The 26,710-nt window shown below is 34.1% G+C and overlaps 1 protein-coding gene across 3 annotated transcripts in view; it reads right to left on the bottom strand.

Annotated features, from left to right (window-relative positions):
* Positions 1–26,710, bottom strand: part of ROCK1 (Rho associated coiled-coil containing protein kinase 1) — a 154,981-nt gene that overhangs the window by 104,285 nt on the left and 23,986 nt on the right. For all 3 annotated transcript variants that reach the window (XR_014018273.1, XM_081262929.1, XM_081262928.1), the window contains exon 2: positions 4,744–4,825. Coding sequence is in view for 2 of the 3 variants with exons in the window: in XM_081262929.1 (XP_081119055.1) it covers positions 4,744–4,825 (82 nt within the window). In the remaining variant the exon portion in view is untranslated. The remainder of the gene's footprint in view (positions 1–4,743; positions 4,826–26,710) is intronic.

The raw sequence follows: 26,710 nt of genomic DNA on the forward strand, positions 1-26,710 counted from the left end.
CTGCTTTCATTACTCCAACTTGGTAGTATAGTCTTTGAGGTTGGGGTAGTGTTACCTTCTGCTGTATTGTTTTCGCTCAAGACTGCTTTATCTTATCAGGGATTTTGTGGATTTTCATTGAATCTGTAGATCAATTTGGAAAGTATGAAGATTTTTAACAATATTGATTTTCCAATTCATAAACACAGGATGTGTTTCTATTTTAGTGCTCCTCCTCAATTTCTTTCATCAATGCTTTATTGTTTTCCTTGTAGAGCTCTATCACCTCTTTGCTTAAATTTACTCATAGGCATTGTATTTTAAAGAGATCAATTTTATCCCATATTCCAAGTGTATTCTTAGATAACTATATCTGATACCTGTCAGCAAAAAGCAATTAGTGTTGAGCATGGTGACATATGCCTGTAATACCAGCAATTGAGGAGGATGAGGCAGCCTCAATTACTTAGCCAGATCCTGTCTCAAAATCAACTAATAAAAAGGGGGATGTGTCTCAGTGGTCAAGAACCCCAGAGTACAATTGTTAGAGTCTGTAAACAAGTCAGGATGGCGCCTGGCAAATGTTAGAGTCTGTAAACAAGTCTGGACGGCGCCTGGCATTTTGCAGAGGGAGTGGTTTGCGAAGTAACGCCAGCGAGCAATTAAGTGTGGAGATTTCTTATTGGTTGACTGCTGTATCTAGTTTATGTTAATTAAGATAAGCTGTGTGGAATGTATAAATACCTCTGTTGTCCTACAATAAACGGCTCCTACTCCTGCTGTATCAATGTACACAAGTTGTTCGTCACCCCCCAGTTATTTTGCCCAGCCAGCCGGGCTGCGGCATACAATCTCCAGTACCAAAAAAAAAAACCCAATTAGAAACAAAACACCAACCTTTAATAATTTTGATGTGAACTAGGAGTACCTAAATGAATTTCAGCAGTAAATGAAATACTATCCTATGAAAATCTATTATGCTATATAAAATATTACATAAACATGTCAGGAATTGAAGATGAATGTTATAATTATATTGAAAAATAAGTTTACTTTTAACATGTTTTTTCACCTTGTTTTTTGTTCATGTTTGCTTATTTTATTATTTCACATTACATGTTGTTTTATTTCAAACAACTTGTAAACATTCTTTCTTGAAATAACATGTTGATTTAGAATTAAGTTCATTATTAAATGAGCATTAAAACCATGTTTCTTTTTAAAAGTTGGGTTTATTAATGTATAACAGAGTGTTTCTTGTTGGATGTAGATTTCAATGAGTTTTGAACAATACTAGGCTTGTGTAATCATCACCACAAAGAAGTTAAAGAATTCCAAAATTTCTTCATACCTTTTTCTATTCAGTTTTTCATGTTTATTAGTCATTTCTGCAGTCTTATTCCAGTCCTAGGCAACTTCTCATAATTTCAATCTCAAAAGTCTGACATTTCTAGAATTTTCCACAAATGGAATTATACAGTAAATTCCCCCCCACACTTTTTTTTTTTTTTTTTTTTTTTTTTTTTTTTTTTTTGCTGTGCTGGGGGTTGAATTTAGCACCTTGTATATGCTAGGCAAGCATTCTATCACCAAACTACATACCCAGCTCGAAGACTGTCTTTGACCCTGGCTTTTCTCATTCGGCAGAATATTTCTCTGAGATTTACTGATAGGATTGTCCATGTCAGTAATTTGCTCCTTTTTATTGTTAAGAATTTTCTACTATGTGGCTATCACAAATCATCATCCATTGAACAGTTAATGGGCACCTGAGTTGCTTCCAGTTTTCAGCATTTACAAACAAAGCTGCCTTTAATATTCTTTGTGCCTTAAATAGGTCTTTGTGTAGACATGTACTGTCATTTCTTTTGAATAAATACCTAGGAGTAGGACTCCTGAGTCATATAGTTGGGTGCATGCATAACTCAAACTCTTCCAAAGTGCTTTATCATTTATAAACCAGCCAGCAAAATATCAGAGTTCCAACCTCCAAGTTCTCATAAATACTTAATATCATTTTTTTAAAGATTATAATCATTCCTATGGTGTGGTATTGCATCTTACTGTGGCCATAATTCGTAACTTTATTTTTTGGGGGGGTGGAGGTACCTAGGGGCACTCAACCACTGAACCACATCCCCAGACCTATTTTGTGTTTTATTTAGAGACAGGGTCTCACTGAGCTGCTTAGCACCTCACTGTTGCTGAGGCTCACTTTGAACTCGAAATCCCCATGCCTTAGCATCCTAAACTGATGAGATTACAGGAGTACACCACCGCACCCAGCCATAATCCCTAATTTTCTACTGACCATGTCGAATAGTTTTCCATATGCTTATTGGTCATCTTCGTATCTTCTTTGGAAAAAAAAATCTATTTAAATTATCTGTCCAGTTTTAAACTGTATTTTTATTACTGAGTAAGACTTTATATATTCTGGATATCAGCCCTTTGTCAAATAAACGATTTGCTAATATTTCTTTTTATTTTATGGGTTGTCTTTTCACTTTGATAGTTTTTTTTTTTCAATTGCAGTCGGACACAATATATTTTATTTATTTATTTATTTATTCATTTAATGTGGTGCTGAGGATCGAACTCCTCACATGTTCTTACCGCTGAGCCACAACCCAGCCCCTGATAGTGTTTTTGAAACGCAAAACTTTTAGTTTTGATGATGTTTAATTTATCAATTTTCCTTGTAATTTTGATATTTTATCTAAGAAACAACTGCTTAATCCAAGATCATGAAGATTTATACCTGTTTTCTTCTGAGAGTTTTATAGTCGTAGCTCTTTTTTATAAATTAATTTTTGTATATAGTATGAAGTAGGAGTCCCACCTTCATTCTCTTACATACAAGGATATCCAGTTGCCTGAGTACCATTTGTTGAGGATACTATCTATCTTCTTTCACATGTTTGCAACTATTTTCTCCCAGCCTATGGTTTATCTTTTCACTTAGTTTCTCTTTTGCTTGTGTGTTAGTTTGCTGATTTTTGTGGTATTGACGACTGAACCCAGGGACACTGAGTTAGATTCCCAACCCCTTTACATTTCTTAGAGACAGAGTCTCACTAAGTTGCCCACACTGCCTCAAACTTATCTTCCTGTTTTAGCCTCCCAAATTGTTAGGATTACAGCTGTGCACCACTATGCCTGGCAATCTGAGTACTTTTGACATTTTAATACTAATCTCTCTTTTCCTTCCGTTCTCTTTTATTTAGATCTTGTCTATATGTCTGCAGTATTGTGTAGTTCTTAGTATATAGATAGGTCTCACACATTACTTTGCCAAATATACCCCCCAAAATTAAGATAGCATATATTCCAATTCTTGCCACACAACTTTTACAAAATTATACCCCACTCTTGGCACCATCTTGTCTACCATGAAATAAGAAAGTGTATTTCTCCATCTTCTTAGTTCTTTTACAATATATTATCAAGTAGGGAGGTAAACAAATGTAAACATTAAAAGAACTGTACTGTTATTTCAGTAGAATATGAGAAATTATTAAAAGTTTTATATTTAAAAAGTTCCCAATTCAGAAGCTGGTACCATATTCTAAAATAAAATTGAGACTGATTTTTTTTTTTTAAAGCAGAAATTGGAAGAACATAAAATTGATAAAAAGAAAAAAAATTCTGTGGCAAGATAACAAAATATAGAAATGATAAAAGTAAATTACAACAAAGTAAAAGAATATGACTATTAAGATAAAACTTTTGTAATAAAACATATGTAATCAAAATGGAAAGATAACAACAAAACAAACCCAATCTAAATGCAGTAATATGTATGGTTTAGGAACAGAAATAAGTTAGTAAAGGAGGATTTTATGATCTAGTTCTTATTACTAGTTCCTTATGATTAAAAGTCTGAAACTATTTTAAGTCATGTAATCATATTTTAAATTTTAATATGAAAATCCAAAATGGAATCTTTAGGAAAAAAATTTATAGGGGCTGGGGTTGTGGCTCAGTGGTAGAGTGCTTTGCCTAGCATGCGTGAGGCACTGGGTTCGATTCTCAGAACCATATACAAATAAGCAAAATAAAGGCCAACAACAACTAAAAAATATTTTTTAAAAAATTTTATGAAACTTAAATATAAAACAATTTTCATGGACAAAATCCTCATATCTTAAGAGTTTTTCATGTCATTTATTTATTTATTTTTACCTGTGAGTTTTCAAATAATGAATTCATTTATAAAAGAAAAATATGAAAAAGATACAAAACAAAATACAACATATAATTGAAACACAGTGTGTGTGTGTGCGCGCGCGCACGTGTGTGAGCGTGAGCACGCGCGCTGGGGGTGGGGCCGCAACTGGGGATTTAACTCAGGGACACTCAACCACTGAGCCACATCACATTCCTAGTCCTTATTTGTATTTTATTTAGAGACAGGGTCTCACTGAGTAGTTTAGTACCTCACTGTTGCTTAGACTGGCTTTGAACTTGCAATCCTCCTGTCTCATCCTCCAGAGCCCGTGCCCAGCTTATATATGCACTTTTTAACATACTTATTTCTGCTATTTATTTTTCATCCGCTTCTCTGAAAATTACTTTGAATATTTTTCCACTAGACACTCAAACTAGCTAATAAAGTTTCTTTCACATTTTCTACTAATATTATGCAGGAATTATTGATAAAATAACCAAAAAATACAAGGAAAAAAGAAAGGATTAAATTATTTAAATTAAGATGTAGTTATATACAATCTGCCATTGACCTCCACAAAAAAAATTACTTACATCTGCTTAAAAAGTTGTCAATATTTTTGTTTTTTCTTAAGGCAGGAAAATCCAAATCATATACCAAAGCATCCAATCCATCCTAAAGAAACAAAAAAACAGTTAGTTTTTTGGATCACATTAAAGAATTTTGCTTTTTTAAGATTAAAGAATAGAAGCTACACTTAATATTTAATTTCCCATCTCTAATATATCTTGTGTTCATTTAACACAAGATTTTTACACCCTTTTACAGGTTAGTGAGTAATGAAATTAGATAAAAGCTGTTTTTATTTCATATGTAGATTTTCCACTTTCTAAACTGGCCAGGCACAGGAACAGGAAAATCACCACAGATGAGCAGCAGGTGATTTTAATTCATGCATTTTTCTCCACATAAGGGCATGACGTTTTACATTTTACCTCCTCTTTATTTTCATTTCGCAAGTATACATCAAAAACCTACATTTCTCACTACAAATACTTTACAAGGTAATAGCTAAATAGTTAATGAAGCATGAAGTTTAGTATAAATTCCACATAATCCCAAACACAAGTTATATACACATATTTAATTCTAAAAATGTATTAAGTTTTCATAGAGTTCTTTCTTTCTTTAAAGCACATTCTAGGGCAACCAGTAGTAAAGGATAAGCATGAATGTTTGCTTTTCAGTGGATATTTACTAACCAAGTACCAGGGCACTGTGAAGGTGTACCAGTCAGTGTTGGAATGGAAAGGCACTTATTCAGACTATACATCCTGCCATTCAGGTAATTCTATCTCCATTACAAAGTGTCACCCTCTGGTAAATGTGGTTTGTTTAACAATTATGTATAATGATGAAGAATGAGTTGAGTCACACTTAAAAAGAATCACTTGCAGAGTTGTTGAAAAATTTGAGCATTAAAAAAAAGCACTTGCTTTTTAAAGGAAAAAATAGTGTATTCACATGCTACTACTGGGAGGTCAAGTCACATACCTTTCTGAGCCTCAGTTTTCTTTATTGAAAAATAAGGATAATGAACACCTATCTGCAACTCATATAATAAATTTGTGACAAGAAAGCAAAGTAAGAGAAATGTTTAGCCCTTAATAATACCACTTCTCTATTTCTGTAGCTAACATCAGAAAGCTCTACAAGTTAGTCTCCCTGTTGATAGAAATGACATTAAAAAAAAAAAAAACCACCTTCTAATCATACAGTCATAAAACCTTAAGAGTAAATCTTAGATCATGATGTCAAAAATCTTCCTCAATGCAGTAATCCCATCTGGCTTATTTTGGTCATAGTATTTGATTATGTATTTGTCAACAAAAGACTAGCTGACTCCACTAACTGCTTATGATCACTATGTGTTTGGACCTATCACTGTATGCTTTAATTTTACAGTAATAGGAGATAGTCTATTGCTTTTTTGGTATCATCCATATGCAAAAATCACATACCTCTTATCAGAGAGAGAAAACTGGCAAGAAGGTATTCTAGCATAATTTAAAGCATATTCCAACTGAGGCTAAGGGAGTGAAGACACTAGAATGAGGCACAGAGGTGCAAGCTTCCCCTTTAATACAGAGAAGAAGTTATACAATATAAGCCATGTGCATACCCAACCATAAATTGGGGCAAGGAATCCGGACTTTCACTCAATGTTCTAAATTCTGTAACAAAATGAAGAAAATACTTCTGCATTTCCTAAAGTTAAAATTTTGATAAAGGGATTCAGTACCTTAACAGAAATTAATAGTCTTCCAAGTGCAAAAACAAATGACAAGGAATGACAGCTTAAGCATATAGTCTTACTTCTCCTTCATTAAATTTCATGATTTAGAAATGAAACAAAGCTACAATCTACTTTCACAACATGTTTGTCATCTAGCTTAATCATAAATTTAAGAATGCAGAGGAGACTGGGCACAGTGGCACATGCTTATAATCACAATGGTTCGGGAGGCGGAGGCAGGAGGATCAGTAGCTCAAATCCAGCCCCCAAAACTTAGCAAAGCCCTAAGCAACTCAAAACAACCCTTCTCTAAATAAGATATATTAAAGGGGGAGAGGGGGCTGGCGATGAGGCTCAGTGGTTAAGTGCCTTTGGCTTCAATTCCCAGTACACCCCCCCCATAAAAAAAGAATGTAGAGGACAGCATATATAAAAAAGGGACCAATCAATGCTAAAGAATTACAATAATTAAATTCTTTGCTACTAATAGTTAAACAATGGTAGTATACCAGTTATAGAAGTAATATTTTAAAAGAAGCTAGTCATGTAGAAAAGCATTTTCTCATATATATACACAAAGGCATGCATAACTAATTGCAAGTATAACATTGTCCAAGATTATCTTTAAAGTATGAACATTTCTTATGTCCTGAGAAGCACTGATATGTGTCGGGGTAGCTGGGCTATCTCAGAACAGAGCTGTAAAAGATAAAAGAAAAAAAGCTGTAAAAGGTAAAAGTAAAAGGTAGAAGAAAATTATTCACCTGAACACTTGTACAAACCTTAGTTTTACAAGATACTCTTACAAAAATAAGAGTCCTATATAAAATACCACTTCAGATTAGATCTATTAAACAATAACATGTTTATTATAAGGCAAGAGAACATAAAAATCATAGAAAAAGGGCTGGGGATGTGGCTCAAGCGGTAGCGTGCTCGTCTGGCATGCGTGCGGCCCGGGTTCGATCCTCAGCACCACATACCAACAAAGATGTTGTGTCTGCCGATAACTAAAAAAATAAATAGTTTTAAAAAAAAATTTTAAAAATATCATAGAAAAAATGGTATGTTATATACATATGAAATATTCATTTTTAGGTAAATTTTCAAAATCTAAGTGTTTATTATTCTAAACCTAACAGTCATATTTGGGGAGAAATTACCCTGAAAAATACCAGAGCTTTTGAAAGCCAAGTTATTTCTAAACTAGACTGAACGCTGCTACTAAAAGAAAGATACCAAACTTTGATGACAGAGGATAATACTATTTAAAGAAAATGTTTAGTATTATGAAGTAGAATGTTTTCAGTAAATCCCTTCACTAGTAAAGAAATAAGAAATTCTCAAAATTAAACACTAACATGAAAATGAAAACAGAACTGCCTTAGAAAAATTTAACAAACTAAATACAATTAAAATGTGTTTAATAAGTGTCACATTGCTGTATTCATCACCTTGCTGTATTCATATCAATCAGGGCAATTATAATGAAAAAAAAAAACTGTTCCAAGTTACTCAGACCACCAAATAATGGCTTTTCCCAATTAGTCTCCAACAACGCCCTTGCAGTATCATTTTCTCTGCATTCATATAGCTAGGCTTGAGCTGCAGAGTACAGTAATTTCCCAAATAAGCCTTACTCACTCTATCCCACTGCCTTTGCACCTGCTCTAGTCTCCAGCTGGAATGTGAACACTCATATTCAGACTGCCTCAAATATCCATTACTTTTTGCTGCCTTCCCAAAGATCCTCCTATGTTAATAAAGACTTCCTTTGTTCTCCCTATTATAAGAATTGTTACATTTAAATACTATATTATAATTATTTATTTACAAATCAGTCTCCTCTTTTGTAGGGAAACAGAAAAAAATAATAAACTTCTCAGGGAGTTCACAAGTAGGTAGAAAAAGAAAATACAAGATATCAAGTATTATAAGTAGGTCCTACATAAACAAAGAAAAGACTGTCTGATCTTTGGGGCTTTAGAGAGGACATAAATTTGGGCTGAATCTTGAAGAATAGAACTTGGAATAAGATGGAGGTGGGTCAAAGCAATCAAAAAAGAGGGGGAAAAGGAGAAGTTAGAGAATAAAAATAGAATGTTCTAGATTGGGAAGAGTAAGAAGGAAGTTCAAAAAAATGAAGACGGGTTAAGGAATGTTAAAGGTATGACATACCAGGCCAAGAATTTGGGTATTTATCTTTGGATATCCATTTGAAAACAGAGGAATGGGGGGGGTGACATACTGGTTTTTATTTTAATAAAGTCTGGCAATGAAAAAGCTAGCAAATTAGATCCAGAAGAAACTGGAAGAAAGTGGAACAATTTAGAAGGATGATGTGGCAATTCAAGAAAAAGAGAATAAAAGACTGAACTAAACTGGGGAAACGGGAATGGAGCTAGAAGTAAAAGAACCTGATGAATGACTAACTGAAGGAGGAACAGGAAGGGTTAAGAATGATTATATCTTCTAATTTATATGAGTAGACAGTGACTTCATTAACCAAGGCAGAAAATGTAAGTTGGAAAGATAAATGCTTTAGACATAATAAATTTGAAGTCCCCAAGGGACATCATTTTAAAGATAACTATTGCAGTTGAAAATATGAGTTTGACTTCAACTAAGAGACTGGGACTATTATATACACTTGGGAGTCTCGAGAGCACACTTAATCCATGAGAACAGATGCAGTTGCCCAACAAGAGCAAACAGAATGAAGAAAAGAACCTTGGGAAACATTGACATTTGAGAGGTAAGCTGGGCAAAAAATGTGCAAGGAGCACGCAGGAAAAAAGGGAAGACAAAAATCACATCAGTAAAGCTGAGGTAACTCCTGGAAGAAACTTAAGAATAACTAAAATGCAAGAGAAAGGTCAAATAGAATGAAGAATGCAAGAAAAGCCAAATCACTTGTAATTAAAATTACACTAATGACAGCTACACAACCATATAAATGACTTAATGCCACTAAACTATGTACTTTTTAGAATTAGTTGTTAAGTTTTGTTATCTATATTTCTCTTTTTTAAGTCACTATCAGATGTCAGAAAAGTGGTAGACTAGCAAGCTCCAAGCTCTTTCCCTAACTAAACATTACATTCTCTTTCCCACACAAGCGTGTTTGCATGTGTGCGTGCGCACGCGCACGCGCACACACACACACACACACACACACACACACACACACAAACACTCCCCAATCAGAGCTATTTGAACCAATTTTTATATAATATTTTTAGACCTTCATTTTATTTATTTTTATGTGGTGCTGAGGCTCAAACCCAGCACTTTGCACATGCTAGGCAAGCTCTCCACTGCTGAGCCACAACCCCACACCTATTTGAACCAATTTTATAGAAGCTCTGGGAAAACTAAGGATTACAGCAAACAAGCAAAAGTACAATCAATTAAGTCATCTTTAAAATGACATAAAAGTTGTTTGTCAGTTTACTTTTTGTTCCACTCCAACGTAGAGAAGTATAGTCATAGTCTTGAGCTGCCAGCAGACTGGTTTCTATCCCTGCCCCCCATACCTTGACCCCCCAGAAAGCAAAGTAAAACTGTACTGTATTTACCATTTTAACCTATCTGGGAGATACTGAAGAAACTAACTACAAAACTGACAACTAAACCAGAAGATGAAGGATTGCAGACACAACATATACAACAGACCATCTAGTACCAGAGAAGAAGCTGGAGTGAGACTCACCAGGAATGAGTAGAAAAATAGCAAGTAGAAAGCCACCTGCGTGCTCAGGCAAAAAAAAAAAAAAAAAAAAAAAAAAAGCATGTTGAAAAAAAATGCTGAAAAGACCCTAAGCTTTTACCTTAGATTGATTCTGAAACTCAGAGGAAACCTAGTTAAGTGGTGAAGGAATACCCCTGCAAAAAACAAATCTGCAAAGACTAAAAGAGATGAGATTCTCGTTCTCCCTCCACCCCACCCCTCTAGGTAAGGTTTTCTTGGTGTATGTTTGCACATCTGAAATTCAAAGAATTCAAAGAAATTTCTGTCCAAACATTAGGTGAATACAAACCAGAAGGAGAGAGACTTCAGTAATCACCAATAAGGAATAATCTAACAAAAAAAAAAAAAACATGGAAAACTTTCGAATAGATACAATATCAATGATAAAGCACAACACCCAACAAATTCTGGAAAAGAAAACACGTCTGATTTCCAAAGTTAATACAATAAAACAGTTAAGTGACTAATTTTCAATTTTAAAAAAGTTACAAGATTCACAAAGAAAAATATAGCTCATCTAGAGAAATAAAATAAATGAACAGAAACAATCCCCAAGGAAGCCTATACACTGGACTTACTAAACAAAGACTTCAAGAATTGTTTTAAATTACATTTGAAGAGCTAAAAGAAACAGAACTATAGGAAAACTATATATGAGCAAACTGAGAACATCACCAAAAAAGAAATTATAAAGGTACCAAACACAAATTCTGACACTAAAAAGTTATTAAATATAAATGGACTAAGCTCTCAAAACAAAAGACAGAGACTGACAAAGTAAATTTTAAATACACACACACATCAATCCATCTATATGCTGTCTTCAGGACAGGTGCTTCAGATCTAAAGACATAAATTAAAAGTTAAAAAAGAAAGATATCCCATGTACATGTTAAGAAAGACAAGAAAAAAAGAACTGAATTGGATAAATTAGTATCAGAAAAAAACAGATTTTTGGTTTAAAATGGGGGGGTGCTAAAAGAAGCAAGGAAGTATATATTGATAAATGGGTCAATTTTTCAATAAGATATAATAATTACAAACTTATATGAATCAAACAAAGGCCCAATATATAGAAAAGAAACAACATAGAACTGAAAGGAAGACATCATAGTTCCACAAATAATTGTAGATTTCAATGACCAAGTGTCAATAATGAATAGAACCACCAGAAAGAAGATAACAAATGAAACAGTAGATACGAACCAAGCTAGACTCCACCCAATCATAGAATACACATTTTCCTTAAGGGCACCTGGAACATTCTCCAGGATAGATGGACCTATGTTAGGCCATCCTGCCGCAGTCTGGCTGGGCACAAATCAGGAGCCACTGAAGCAGGAACAAACTCTATTTCTGAACTCAACCAGCACACTCCACACATGCTCCCCGGGAACTCTCCCCAACGACAAGCGGCTCCTCCAGGCACCACCAACCAGAAATCCCTCCTCCGGCACTTCCCCAACCAATTCGAACTCTTCAGGAATCCCCTCAAGAGCTCAACCGGAACTCAATGGGAACTCCACGAGAACTTAAAAGTCATTATCTTAATGGCTCGCTAGCGTCACCTCTCAACCTATTACTTCTGGCAAAAATGCCATGTGTCATCCGGACTCGGCTGTGGCCCTCAACACCATCCAATAAATCTTAACTTTCAAAAGATTAAAATCACAGAGTATCTTTTCCAATCACCATGGAATGAAACTACAAAACCATAACAAGAAAAAAACTGGAAAATTACAAATGTATAGCAATTTAAAAATGCACTCAATACAATGGGTAAAAAGATAAACACAGAAAAATAGAAAATACTCTGAGACAATGGGAAATGAAAACATAACAAACTTTGCTTCACTGATAAAGTCTACCAAATATTTAAAGAATTAACACTAAGTTGGGGTTGTGGCTCAGCAGTAGAGAGCTTGCCTGGCATGTGCAAGGCACTGGGTTTGATCTTCAGCACCACATAAAAATAAATAAAATACAATAAAGGTACTATGTCCAACTACAACTAAAAAAAAAAGAATTCACACTAAGTATTTTGCAACTATTTCAAGAACCAAAAAGGAGGAATTACTTCCTGACTTACTCTGCCAGGCCAGCACTGCCCTGATTTCAAAGCCAAGACATCACAAGAAAACTACATGTTACAGTTTATAAAATGTGAATGGAGGCAAAAAAAATGTTCAACAAAATACTAGAATACAGCAACATATAAAAAAGATGACACACCAGGTCCAAGAGGGCATATAAAAACCTATCAATGTTATACACCATATTAATAAAATAAGTCTGGGATAAAGCCACATGACCAATCTTATTAGAAACAGATAAAGCACTTAACAAAATTTAAATACTTTCCTAATTTAAAAAAAAATCACACTCAAAAAACTACAAAGAAAAACTTCTATTAAACATGAAGGCCTTGTATGAAGACTCCATAACTAACATCATATTTAATGGTTAAAAGACTGAAAGCTTTTCCCTGAGATCAACAACTTTTACATTATGTATATTTTGCTGTAATTTTTATTTTTAAATATAGTTACTATGAATCTGAAATAAGAAGTTTTATCAGAATAGAAGGGATGAACACCAGCTTATAGTGGGCAGGAAAGTTAATAGCCAAGAGAAATGATAAAGATTAAAATCTTGCATGATTTAGGATATAAGTTCAATGGAATATCTTTAGGAAAAAGATGTATTTTTATGGAAGGTAAGTGAACAAGGGTTTAAAATAATGTTAAATAAGACAAAAGTACAAAGTTGAGTAATTAACTTATAAGGTAGAAGAAAAATACTTCTATAAAAAGGGTACAATGTAAAAAGGACAGGGAATCATATTCCAAGCTAACATTAAATGGTCATGTGACTTGGAGCAAGTTATTTAACCTTTACCATCTCAATGTTCTCATCTATAAAATGAGGATAATTACTACATAGGACTGTTGGAAAATAAATAATGCTGTATTCTAAAAAGACACAGACTCCTAGGCAATTTCAAAGAGGATAATCTATTCTTATCATTTTAAAGGTTTATAGGAATGGGTGAACAAAAGCTAGGTGTTGTTAGCATGAATAACAATTTCAAATGGTTTAAATTCTGTGTGGGAGGAGTTGCTTCTGAAGTGATTCTTTTTTTTAAGTGTCTGATTCATTTCTTTGGGGAAAAATAAATAGATGTTGAAAGTATTTTAGTTAGTAGTAGTATAAAAACATTTTTGACCAGACCTTATGTGAAAACAAGAAAAGCAAACAGGGCTAAAAAGACTAAAGTAAATTATGGCTAAAATTTTTCCAAATTGGCAAAAGACATAAACTTATAGGTCGACAAAGCTGGCCATACATCAAACAGGACATAATCAAAAGAATTCAAGCCAACAACAACAAAAATCCTGTCAAAACAGAATTCTATACCCATTTTTTTTTTAATCAAGACAATCTCAGAGTATGGAAAATTAGCACCTTGATTACCAGCAGAAGAAATTCTCTTAATAGAAAATGAAAATGTACTGGTATATTAAGACAGAAGAATAAGAAAAGTAAAAATGTAGAAAAATATAACACATTTTTTCTCTTGAAAGTTGAAGCAAAAATATTATATTGTCTGATTATTTCTCAATGTTTATAAGATGTTAAAAGTAAATATATTATTTTTAAAAAGAGCACAAAGTGACAAAGGAAGTTAGATTTCTACCCTTTATCTGACCTAGTAAAAGTAAACACTAAATAAGGTAAGGTTCTATGTGTCTAATATCTAGAGTAACCAATAAAAATATGAGAAATGATAAAGATTAAAATCTTGCATGATTTAGGATGTAAGTTCAATGGAATACCTTTAGGAAAAAGATGTATTTTTATGGAAGGTAAGTGAGCAAGGTTCTAAAAAATGTTGAAGAAGACAAAAGTACAAAGTTGAGTAATTAACCTTATAAGGTAGAAGAAAAATACTTCTATACAAAGGGTATACAAAAAAGAAAAGATATACACAAAAAACACTATTAGTAAATCAAAGTGGAATTATAGTAAATGTTCAAGTATCCAATAAGAAGACAAAAACAGGACTCAAAAGTGAAAAATCAAGGTCAAACAGAAAACAACAACAAAACTCCAGCAAGTTAAAGCCTCCAAATAACAACAGTAATATTAACTAAACAGCCTTCAAATTAAAAGACAGATTGGCAGAATGAATAAACATGACCCATTCACAGATAAAAAATTTACTTCAAATGTAACCATATACATAAATTGAAAGTTAAAGGATAAGAAATTGATTATAGAATGCAAATATTAATCAAAAGATAGTCAAAGTGGCTATATTATCAAAGTGAACTACACAGCAAAGAAAACTGCTAACAGAGTGGAAAAGTACATCATGATAAAAGAGTAATCCATCAAGAAGGGCAAGCAATATAGTGTGTGTGTGTGTGTGTGTGTGAGAGAGAGAGAGAGAGAGAGAGAGAGAGAGATGCTGGGGACAGAAGGAGGGGGAGGAGAGATGCTGGGGATAGAACCCAAGGCCTCACCCATGCCAGGCAAGCACTCCATAATGGGTTACATCCCCAGCTCAGGACAGCAATCTTAAATGTGCATGCTCTGAATAACAGAATTGGGAAATAAGTGAAACAAAAACTGATAGAAATGAAAGAGAAATAGACAAATCCACAATTTTAATTGGCAATCTGAACACTCTGCTTTCAATAACTGATAGAATCAGCAAAGAGAACAACTTAACATCATGAATCAAGAGGATTTAACTGACATTTTTTAGAGTATTCTACCCAACAAAAACAGAATACACATTCTTTACAAGTGATCATGGAACACTTACCAAGACAGAACATATCTTGTATGAAATATAAAAGAATTTCAATTATACACTATGTTTTCTGACCAAAACATAATCAAACTACAATAAATAACAAAAAGGGAAATCTGGGCTGGGGTTGTGGCTCAATGGTAGAGCACTTGCCTCGCATGTGTGAGGCACTGGGTTCGATTCTCAGCACCAAATATAAATAAATAAAGTCCACTGACAACTAAAAGCCTATTTTAAAAAAAGATAGGAAAATCTCCAAACACTTGGAAAATAAACAACAGATTTCTAAATAATCCATGGATCAAAACGGAAGTCTCAGGGAAATAAATAGATATACTAAATTGAATGAAAATGGAGATATATCAAAAGCTGTGGAATAGTTAAAGCAGTACTGAAAGAGAATGCACAGCACTAGTTGGTCTTATTAGAAAAAAGTAAGGCTGGGCTGGGGTTGTGGCTCAGTGGTAGAGCGCTTGCCTCACATGCGTGAGGCACTGGGCTCGATCCTCAGCACCACATAAAAATAAAAATAAATAAATATATTTTTAAAGGGTTATCTTCTTTAAAAAAAAGAAAAGAATAAGGCTGGGAGGAGGGGTAAGGGGAGACAGGTGCAGTGCAGCTCAGTATTAGGGCACTTGCTCAGCATTCACAGGCCCAAGGTTTGAACCCCAGGGCTGAAGAAGTGGGAAAAAGTAATGATTTCATACCCACATTCTAAATTCTTTAGAAAAGAAACTATACAAAGAATAATTAAGGCTGGGGTTGTAGCTCAGTGGCAGAGCGCTTTCCTTGCACATATGAGGAATTGGGTTCAATCCTCAGTACCATGTAAAAATAAATAAACAAAATAAAGATATTGTGTCCATGTACAACTAGGAAAATTTTTTTTAAAAGAATAATTAAATAAGTCTAACATAAACCAAAGAACAAAACAAAACAACCATAACAAAATCTCACAAACAAAGTCAACAGTGGAAACTCAAGGAAACAAAGAGCTGGTTCTCTGATAATAACAATCAAACTGACAAATCTCTACTAGCAAGATTAACAACAACAACAAAAAAAAAAAAAAAGAAAGAAAAAGAAAAGAAAGATGACACAAATTGCTAGTATCAAAAACCAAAACAGGGGGCTGAGGTTGTAGCTCAGCAGTAGAGCACTCACCTAGCACGTGCAAGGCTGCAGCACCACAAAAAAATATTAAAAAATACAAGTGCTATCACTAAGGGTTCTGAAAATATACAAAAGATAATAAAAGAACACCATGAAAAACTAAACATAAATTTAAAAACTTCAATGAACAATGAACAATTCCTTAAAAAACACAAATTAACAAACTCTATACAAATAAGATAATTTATATAATGCTATTAATGAATTATGTAAAGCCTACTAAAAAAAATCCTCCAGAGTTATACAGAGAAATCTACCAACTATTTAAAGAAAAATTAACACAACTGTACACAATCCCTTCCATAAAACAGAAAAAGAAAAAAATACTTTCCAACTCATAATATGCAGCCAATAACACTTTAATATCCAAGTTACTACCAGATAAGAAAATTAAAGACCAATATCATTAACAAATATACATACTAAAGTTTTAAACAAAATAGTAGCCAGTATAATTCAACAATATATAAAAGGAATTCTAAACATAACCAACTATAGTTTATTCCAAAGATGCAAGATTTATTCAATATTAAAAAATAAGCCAATATAATTCACTGTATGAACAGGCAAAAAAAAATCACATGATCATATCAACAAATACAGAAAATGCTTTTGACAAAGACCAACACTCATTCATGTGGAAAAACTCTCAAAATTAGAAATAGAGTTGCAGGGGCTGGGATTGTGGCTCAGCGGTAAAGCACTCATCTAGCACATGCAAGGCCCTGGGTTCGATCCTCAGCACCATGTAAAAATAAATAAATAAAATAAAGGTATTGTATCCAACTACTTCTAAAAAATAAATATTAAAAAAGAAAATGAAAAAAAGAAATAGAGTTGCACTTCCTCAACTTGATAACAAACACTTACAAAAAACCCTACAACTAATATACTTGATGATAAAAGAGTATTTTCCCTCAAAAATCAATAATGTACCACTCTTCTTACTCAGTATAATATTGGAATTTGTAGTCAATGTAATAAAAGAAATAAAAAGCATGCCTATGAGAAAGGAAGAGATAAAATTATTCATATTTTCAGATGACTCTGCAGAAAATCTCAAAGAAACCACAAAACCAAAAAACAAATAAAAACCACCCAGAAGTAGTTGAGTTCAACAACATCATTAGGTCATAAGATAAAAGATTAACATGCAAAAATCAACTGCATTTCTAAACATTAACAATTAACATGAGAAAACTAAAATAAAAAAATACAGGGCTAGGGCTGGGGCTCAGCAGTAGAGCGCTCGCCTAGCACATGTGAGGCCCTGGGTTTGATCCTCAGGACCACATAAATAAATAAATAAATAAATAAATAAAAGTGTTGGGTCCAACTACAACTAAAATATATATTTAAAATAAAAATACAATGTCATTTACATTTATTCAAGCAAAAAGGACAAGCAAAAAAGAAATACTTGAGTATCAATCTAACAAAACATATAGAGGATTTAGGCTAAAACCCACAAAACATGAATGAAATTAATAAATAAAAAAGATGTACAAGATGGAGAGAATAAATATGGTATTTGTGGATTATAAGAAACACGGGCCAGACGTGTTAGTGCACGCCTGTAATCTCAGCAGAAGGCTGAAGCAAGAGGACTATAAGTTGAAAGCCAGTCTCAGCAACTTAGTAAGGCCCTAGAGAACTAACTCAGCAAGACCCTGTATCTAATACAAAAAGTGGGGTGCAGGAGTAGGGATATGACTCAGTCATCAGGTACCCCTGGGTTCAATCCTCAGTACGAAAAAAAAAAGAAGATAAAAGAAACATAAAAGACATTCAATACTCCCAAATTTTGAAATATAGATTTAATGCAATTCCTATCAAATCCTAGCAAAACTTTTTGTTGATACAGGCAAGATCAGGCACAGGAACCAGAGTAGCAAAAACAATTTTGAAAAAGGGGAAAAATCTAATTACCCAAGTTTAAGATAGTATATAGCTATAATAATCAAAACAGTATGTCATTCATGAAAGGATAGACAAAAATCCATGGAACAGAATAGAGAAATGAGAAAGAGACCAACACAAGTAGAGCTACACAATTTATGACAAAGGATGAAAAGCAATCCAATGAAGGAAGGTAATCTTTTCAATACATGGCTCTGGACCAATTAATGACCTATAGCTCACTGAAGACTTTTTAGACATATCACAGAAAGTATCACACATAGAAGAAAAAAAAATCAAAAGAACTGAACTTTATTGAAACCAACAACTTTTGCCATACCATAAACCCAGTTAAGAGGATGAAAAGAAGCCAAATACTGGGAAAACTACTTGCAAATCACACATACCATACTTTAAATACTCTAAAAACTAAACAGTAAAACAAAACCAGATTGGAAAATGGGCAAAAGATTTGAACAGTTATTCCATCAAAGAGGAGATAATGATGGCAAATAAACACAGATATTCAACATCATTAGTCATTAAGGAAAGGCAAATTAAAATCACTATGAGATAAACACTACACATTCATTAGAATAATATGAAAAATAGTTGCAATAGCAATGCTGATTCAAAGAAACTGGATCTTTCATACATTGCAGATAGGCATGCAAAACAGTAGGTCCACTCTGGAAAATACCTTCTCAGCATCTAACATAGATCTCAGCACTGCATTCATGGGCATTTATCCCAGAGAAAGGAAAACAATGTCCATGCAAAAACCAGTATATAAACATTTGTAGCAGCTCTCTGTAACAGCCAAAAAGTAGAAAAAACAAAAATGACCTTCAGTAGATGAATGGCTAAGCAAAATGCGGTACATCCACACCATGAAATAGTACTCTGTAATAAAAGAGAACAAATTACCGATATAGCTATAATAACCAAACAACTTGGATGGATCTCAGAGGTCCTATGATGAGTCAAAAAAACAATCTCGAAAGATCACGTGTGGTATGATTTCATTTTAATAACATTCTTCAAATAAAATTTTTCAGAGGGGGAACTGATTAATGACTGCCAGAGTTAGGGATGTGGGATCTGGAAGTATGATCTTCTGGGCTAAAACAAATATGAGGATCTTTGTGATGAAGGAATAGCTCTGTAATTTTATTTTAGTGATGGCTATTGGAATCTACATATGAAAAACATGCAAAGCATTATACACATATATCTAATTAACTGCAACTACCTGATGGGAAAATGGGCACCATATAAAAATAAATATAGTATAGTTAATAATAATAAATATAGTATAGTTACTATAGTTAGGGAAAACTATTAGGGAATGATAAATGGATGAAAGGTACACTGGACCTCTCTGCACTATATGTACAACTTTCTGTGAGTCTGTAATTATTTCCAAACAAAAACTGAAAAAGACAAAGAACAGATACCAATGTGAAAATGATACATGGAATAGAATTATCTGATGAAGTTCTTAAAGCAATGATTATTAAAATGCCCCCGATATAAGGGCAAACACTCTTAAAAGAAATGGAAAGATACTCTAGGCAATAATTAGAAGAATCAAATGGAAAATAAATTCATTTATTTATGGTAGTACTAGAGATTGAATGCAGGGGCAATCTACTACTGAGCTACATTCCCAGCTCTTTTCTTTTTTTATTTTTGAGAAAAAATATCACTAACTTGCTGAAACTAGGCTAAAACTTGTGATTCTTCTGCCTTAGCCTCCCAGGTCACTAGAATTATAAGCATGAGCCATTGTGTCCATCCCCAAATGGAAAATTTAGAATAAAGAAATTCAATAACCAAAATGCAAAATATACACTTGATAAGCTCAATAAAATCACAGAAATATATACTTGAAGATACATCAGTAGAAATTACCAATCTTAACAACAGAGAGAAAAGAAATTTCTTTAATCAACAGAGGACCATAGATTTATGGGATGATACCAAAAAGGGGAATATTTGTATCATAAGAGTCAAGGACAGGACTGGGGTTGTAACTCAGTGGCAGAGTGCTTGCCTAGCACTGGGTTCAATCCTCAGCACCATATAAAAATAAATAAAATAAAGGCATTGTGCCCATTTACAAGTAAAAAAATATATATTTAAAAATAAAGAGTCAAGGACAGAAAAAACAATGTAATGCAGGAAAAATATTTGAAGAAATAAAGATGGAAAACTTCCTATATGTGCTGAAGGACATAAACCCACTGATTCAAGTAGCTCAGCAAACTCCAACAAAAGAAATCCATTTCCAAATATATCATTATTGCTGAATTAAAGATGAAAATATCTTGAGCACAAACAGAAGAAAATAACACATAACTTATGGGGGAGGGGGTTGAACTGAGTAACTGCAGATTTCTCTACATTGATCATGTGAAACTTCTGAAAGTAGAACCCTTTGAATATTTTTATTGGTGTATAGTTATTAATAGGTGGATTCATACATAAACATAATCTGATCAATCACATTCCCCAGTATATTCTTTCTCTCTCCTCTCCTTGATCCACTTGCTCTATTCTCCCAATCTCCTTTTTATTATATTATTTCAATTAGTCCATTATAATTGTTCATTGTGGGATTCACTGTGATATATTCATATATCAACACAGCATAATTTGGTAGATTTTGTTTCCCAGCACTTCCCCCATGCCCTCCTCTCCCTCCCGCTGGATCCCTTTCCTCTATTCTAGCTCTCCTTTTGATTTTCATGCAATCTTCTTTTTAAATCCTCCCCCTCTCCCGCCCCCTCCTCACTGTGGTGAGGGGGTAAGGAATAGGGGACTCCTAAAGGAATTTCCTCAGACAGAAGGGAAATTACAGAAATTTGGAACATGAGCCAAGAAAAAAAAGAGCAACAGAAATGGTATCTTTTCTTCTACTTATTTAAAATAAGTCTGGCAAAATCAAATAATCCAATTGATAAATGGGCAAATGAACTAAACAGATACTTTCCAAAAGAAGAAATACAAATGATCAACAAATATATGAAAAAATGTTCAACATCATTAACAATTAAGGAAATGCATATTGAGACTACACTGATATTTCATCTTACACCAGTCAGAATGGTAGTCATCAAGAATACAAATAATAATAAATGCTGAGACAATGTGGAAAAAAATAATGTTTACACTGTTGATGGGATTGTAAATTATTAAAAGCACTGTGAAAATCAGTATGGAGGTTCCTCAAAAACTAGGCATGAAACCACCATACAACCCAGTTATACCACTCTTCAGTATTTATCCTAAGAATTAAAGTCATGGGCTGGGGATGTGGCTCAAGCGGTAGCGTGCTCGCCTGGCATGCGTGTGGCCGGGGTTCGATCCTCAGCGCCACATACAAAGATGTTGTGTCCGCCAAAAACTAAAAAAATAAATATTAAAATTTAAAAAAAAAAAGAATTAAAGTCATCATACTAAAATGATGCATGTATACCGATGTTTATAGCAGCACAATTTACAATAGCCAAACTATGAAACCAGCCTAGGTATCCATCAATGGATGGGTGGAATGGAGTCTTATTCAGCCATAAAGAAAAATGAAATTATGTCATCTGCAGGAAAATGGATCAAACTAGAGACCATCATGTTAAGCAAAGTAAGTAGTCAAATTCAGAAGGTCAAAGGTTGTATGTTTCCTCCCATATGCAGAAGCTAGAGAGGAAGAAGGAAAAGAAAGTTGGGGAGAGTCTCATGAAAACCCAGGGGAGATCAGTAGACGAAAGAGACCAAAGGGTGGGAGATGGGGAGTGAGAAGTGTTAGGGAGTGATATCAGCCAAATTACATATTATTATATGGTGCGCATGTACGAAAATATTAACAAATCCCATCAATATGTACAAATGTAATGCACCAATTTTTAAAAAAAGTGGGAAAAAGTTAAACACTAAATGAATAAAGTAAGTGTGACAACTGAAAGCAAAAACTGTAAATTAACTGATGCCTTTTCAATGTATACAACAATAAGAAAATTACAACACAGAGGACAAAGATAACAACAATATGAGGGCAAGGTTATTGATTATAAATAGACTGTGAAAAGTTAAAAATGAATGTTGAAATACCTAGAGTAGCAACAGCTAACAATATCCACATAAAAGATATAGTATGGAACACATTAGATAAGTTAAAATGGGGCTGGGGATATATCTCAGTTGGTAGAATGCTTGCATCTCATACATAAGGCCCTGGGTTCAATCTCCAGCACCACAAAAGAAAAAAGAAAAAAAGTCTACTCAAAAGCAAGAAAGAAGAAACAGTAATGAAAATTAAGGGAAGAAGCACAAAACAATATAAAGGGAGACTTAGCCAGATGTGGTGCACTGTAATTTCAGCAACTCGGAAGGATCAAAAGTTTGAGGCCAGGTTTACTACTTAGTGAGGCCCTACACAACTTAGTAAGACCCTGTTGCAAAAAAAAAAAAAAAAAAGAAAAGGGCTGGAGAATATGGCTGAGTGGTACAGCACCCCTGGATTCAATGCCTGCACCAAAAGAAAGCAGGGCGGGGGAACTTAAATCCCAATATATCAATAATCACATTAAACATGAGTATTCTTAACACAAGGATCAAGAGACAGATAATCAGAATGAATGTGCTATGGTCTGTGTCCCCCAAAATTTTTGTGCTGAAAACTTAATTTCCAAAGAAACAATGTTGGGAAGTAGGGCCCTTTTGGCAGGTGTTTAAGTCATGAGGGCTCTGTCTTCATGAATCATTAATGTCAGAATAAAAGGGCTTCCTGCAGCAATTTGCCCCCCCCCATTTTTTTTGCCCCTGCCCCACCTTCTGCTATATGAGGACACAGTGTTCTTCCCTTTGGCAAGACATGGCATTCAAGGCACCAACTTAAGAAACTGAACTATCATCAGACAACAGAATTTCCTAGCTCCTTGACCTTAATTCTTCCCAGCCTCCAGAATTGTGAGAAAATAAATTTCTATTTTTAAAAAATTATCCAGTCTCAGGTATTCTGTTATAGCAGCAGAAACAGATCAAGAAAGTTATTAAAAACAAACCTCATTATAATATAAATAACATTTTTACTAAAACTATTTTGGAGTTATAGGTGTAGTTCAGCAGTTGAGTACTTGCTTAAGAATATTTGTATCATAAAAGTCACAGAAGGGGGCTGGGGATGTGGCTCAAACAGTAGCGCGCTCGACTGGCATGTGCATGTGTGCGGCCTGGGTTTGATCCTCAGCACCACATACAAACAAAAATGTTGTGTCCCCCGAAAACTACAAAATAAATATTAAAAGAAAAACTTCTCTCTCTCTCTCTCTCTCTCTCTCTCTCTCTCTCTCTCTCTCTCTCATCTCTCTTTCTCTCTTAAAAAAAAAGTCACAAAAGGATGTGGTGCAGGAAAAATATTTGAAGAAATAAAAATTGAAAACTTCCCATATTTGTGGAAGAACACAAACCTATTGACTCAAGAAGCTTAGCAAACCCCAACAGAATAAACCCAATATCAAAGAAATCCATTTCCATGTGTAATGCTCTGGCTTTAATCCTCAGCACTGCACAGAAAACAAAACCCATTTTTCATTGGACTTTCATTTTTACAAATCTTTTTGGTGTCTAGTTTCATAGAAGACAGCTGGACTTTCATATCTAAATTCTACATCCTACCTGTTACAATACATTGTCTTGGTTGAAACATGAAAATCCAACCTCACACAGGTAGTTGGAAAGGGAAGAGAGCATTTTAATAGCCTTTTCAGATAATTATGGAAATACTTTACTACTATACCAAACTCAACAAGTGGTGCTTCTTAAAGTTTGGTTGCAATGTGGAGTGAGAAACCATATCAATGAACTTTTCTTTCTTTCTTCTTGTTTTTTAGAATCGTTCTAAAGAATATATAGCTTTTTAAAAAACTAGTTATCCCTAGAATTACTAAAGAAGGCATAAGCACTAATTTTTTCATGTATGATAAATAGTCATTTACTGACTATGCACAGCAAATCTTTTTTCCCCACATTTTTTATTGGTATATTACACTTGTATATAATGGTAGCATTTGTTATTACATATTCGTACACCCATATAACAAAACAATATAATTTGGCCAATATTACTCCCCACCTTCCCCCGCTTCCAAAACTTTTGTTGTTGTTGTTGTTATACATAGACACAATATTTTTTTAGTTATACGTTGACACAATATCTTTCTTTTGTTTATTTATTTTTATGTGATGCTAAGGATCAAAATCAGTGCCTCACACGTGAGAGGCAAGCACTCTGTCACTGAGCCACAACCCTAGCCCTTCAATAAACTTTTCATACTCAGTTTTCAACTGTATTCATGAATGATTTTGTAACATCATAATCTGGCCATTTAGAAAATACTGACTCTGGGCTGGGGTTGTGGCTCAGTGGTAAAGCACTTGCCTAGCATATGTGAGGCACTGGGTTCAATCCTCAGCACCACATATAAACAAATGAATAAAATTAAGGTCCATCAACTTCTAAAACTATATTTAAAAAAAAAATACTGGCTCACTAAATCATGCAGTCCTTCCAAACACTAACCCATTTCATAATATAGAAAAGCTATATTTATTAATGTCATTACCAACCTCACAGGGAAAATGTTTATTTATCAGGAAGTTGTCAAGCTCAAGGTGGTAGATACAAGTTTCCAAAATTCCAATTTTCACCTTGAACCTCTAATTTTATCACTGGCTCCAATAATTGTATTCTATTGTATTCATATTTTAAAATCCAGTCAATACAGGTCCGTCCCAAATGACAGAGTCATACAAACAAGCCTGTACACTGACACATTCCTCATATTCAAAAGCCATATTATCATCCGTAACTAATAAATATTCAATTCTACTGTAGGCCCATGAATCCCTTTATCAAATAAATATTTTTTTCTTATTTTTCCATTACCTTACCCCAACTGGGTAAAATGTTACTACCGTCTACTGTTTAATGATAATCATCACCACCATAACTATCTACTTTAGATCACCATGTTTTATAGCTTAGATTGCTTACCAACTTTCCAAACGTGACAAACCCAACAAAGACATGTTTCAGTAGGCAACTATACTGCAGGTTCAAAGATCTGGCTTTCATTCCTCATATGGTCAAGTTCTAGACCACCACTTCTAAAATGGAATACCATGGGACTTATCTTCTCCCTCCAACACAGTCAATAAATACTTAAATCTTCCCCATAGTACTTCATATCTCAACTTGTCACTTCATTCTTTACCGATACCTACACTTTTCAGGAAACTCAATTATTCTTCATTTAGTGCATTCTGTGTACAATGTACTCTGCCTTAAATGTAAACACTTCTTTGTAGCACATTAAACTGATGCTCTCCTCACTATACTACACACTAAGATTGGAAAGTCTGCCACTTACTGGATATATGACTTTAGGCAATTTAATTTCCTATTCTGTGGTTTAATTTTACTTAAAAAGTGACAATAATATCTCTCTCACCCAGCCCATGAGACTGTTGCAACCATTAATAAATGTGCAGAATCTTATAAAAAGGAACATTACTGGGTTTGGTCCCTCATCCAAAATTCAGAGACCGTGAAGGGAAAACAACTATACAGTATCTTCATTAGACCTCTTGTACTTTTAAAACATACATTCCCTAAGAATACAGTATAGATTAAAACAAATTACCAATTATACAATATCTCCTAACCTTTGTCACCAAAACAAGCAAAAGGTATTTTCTTATAATTCAGAAAGTATTTGTGGAAAACTTACAGTAGATCAGACACTGCTCCAAGAATTTGTTATACATCAGTGAATAAGATAATCAGATATCCATTCTCATGGAACTTACATATAGAGCATCAGAATAAAATAATAGCTCAGAAGCCCAAACAGCCACTTAGGTAATCAGAAATTGTCTTTAGCTGGGCATAGTGGAATATGCCTGTAATTCCAGCAGCTTAGGAGGCTGAAGCAGGAAGATCAAGAGTTCAAAGCCAGCCTCAGCAAAAGCAATTTAATTTCACAACAGTAAATTTCCAATCTCTCTCTTTTTTTGGGTGAGGGGGGTAGTGGGGATTGAATTCATGGGATACTCAACCACTGAGCCACACCCCCAGCCATATTTTGTACTTTAGTTAGAGACAGGGTCTCACTGAGCTGCTTAGTGCCTCGCTTTTACTGAGACTGGCTTTGAACTGAGATCCTCCTGTCTCAGCCTCCAGAGCTGCTGGGATTACAGGAGTGCGCCACCATGCCTGGCTCCAATCTATTTTAAATTTGTGAAAACATCTATTATATACTTTTCTATATATTAAACTATTCTTTTTTTTTTTCTTTGATCAGGAATTGAACCCAGGGGCACTTAACTACTAAGCGACATCCCCAGCCCTTTTTCTTTTGATTCAGAGCCTTGCTAAAATGCTTAGGGCCTCAGGTTGAGGTTATGGCTCAGTGGTAGAGCACTGGCCCAATACACGAGAGGCCCTGGGCTGGATCCTCAGCACCACATATAAATAAAATAAAGGCATTGTGTCCACCTACAACTTAGGGCCTCACTAAACTATTGAAGCTGAATTTGAATTTGTAATCCTCATGCCTC

The sequence above is a fragment of the Spermophilus citellus genome, assembly GCF_964194105.1.
Source record: "Spermophilus citellus genome assembly, chromosome: 12".
Lineage (NCBI taxonomy): Eukaryota > Metazoa > Chordata > Mammalia > Rodentia > Sciuridae > Spermophilus > Spermophilus citellus.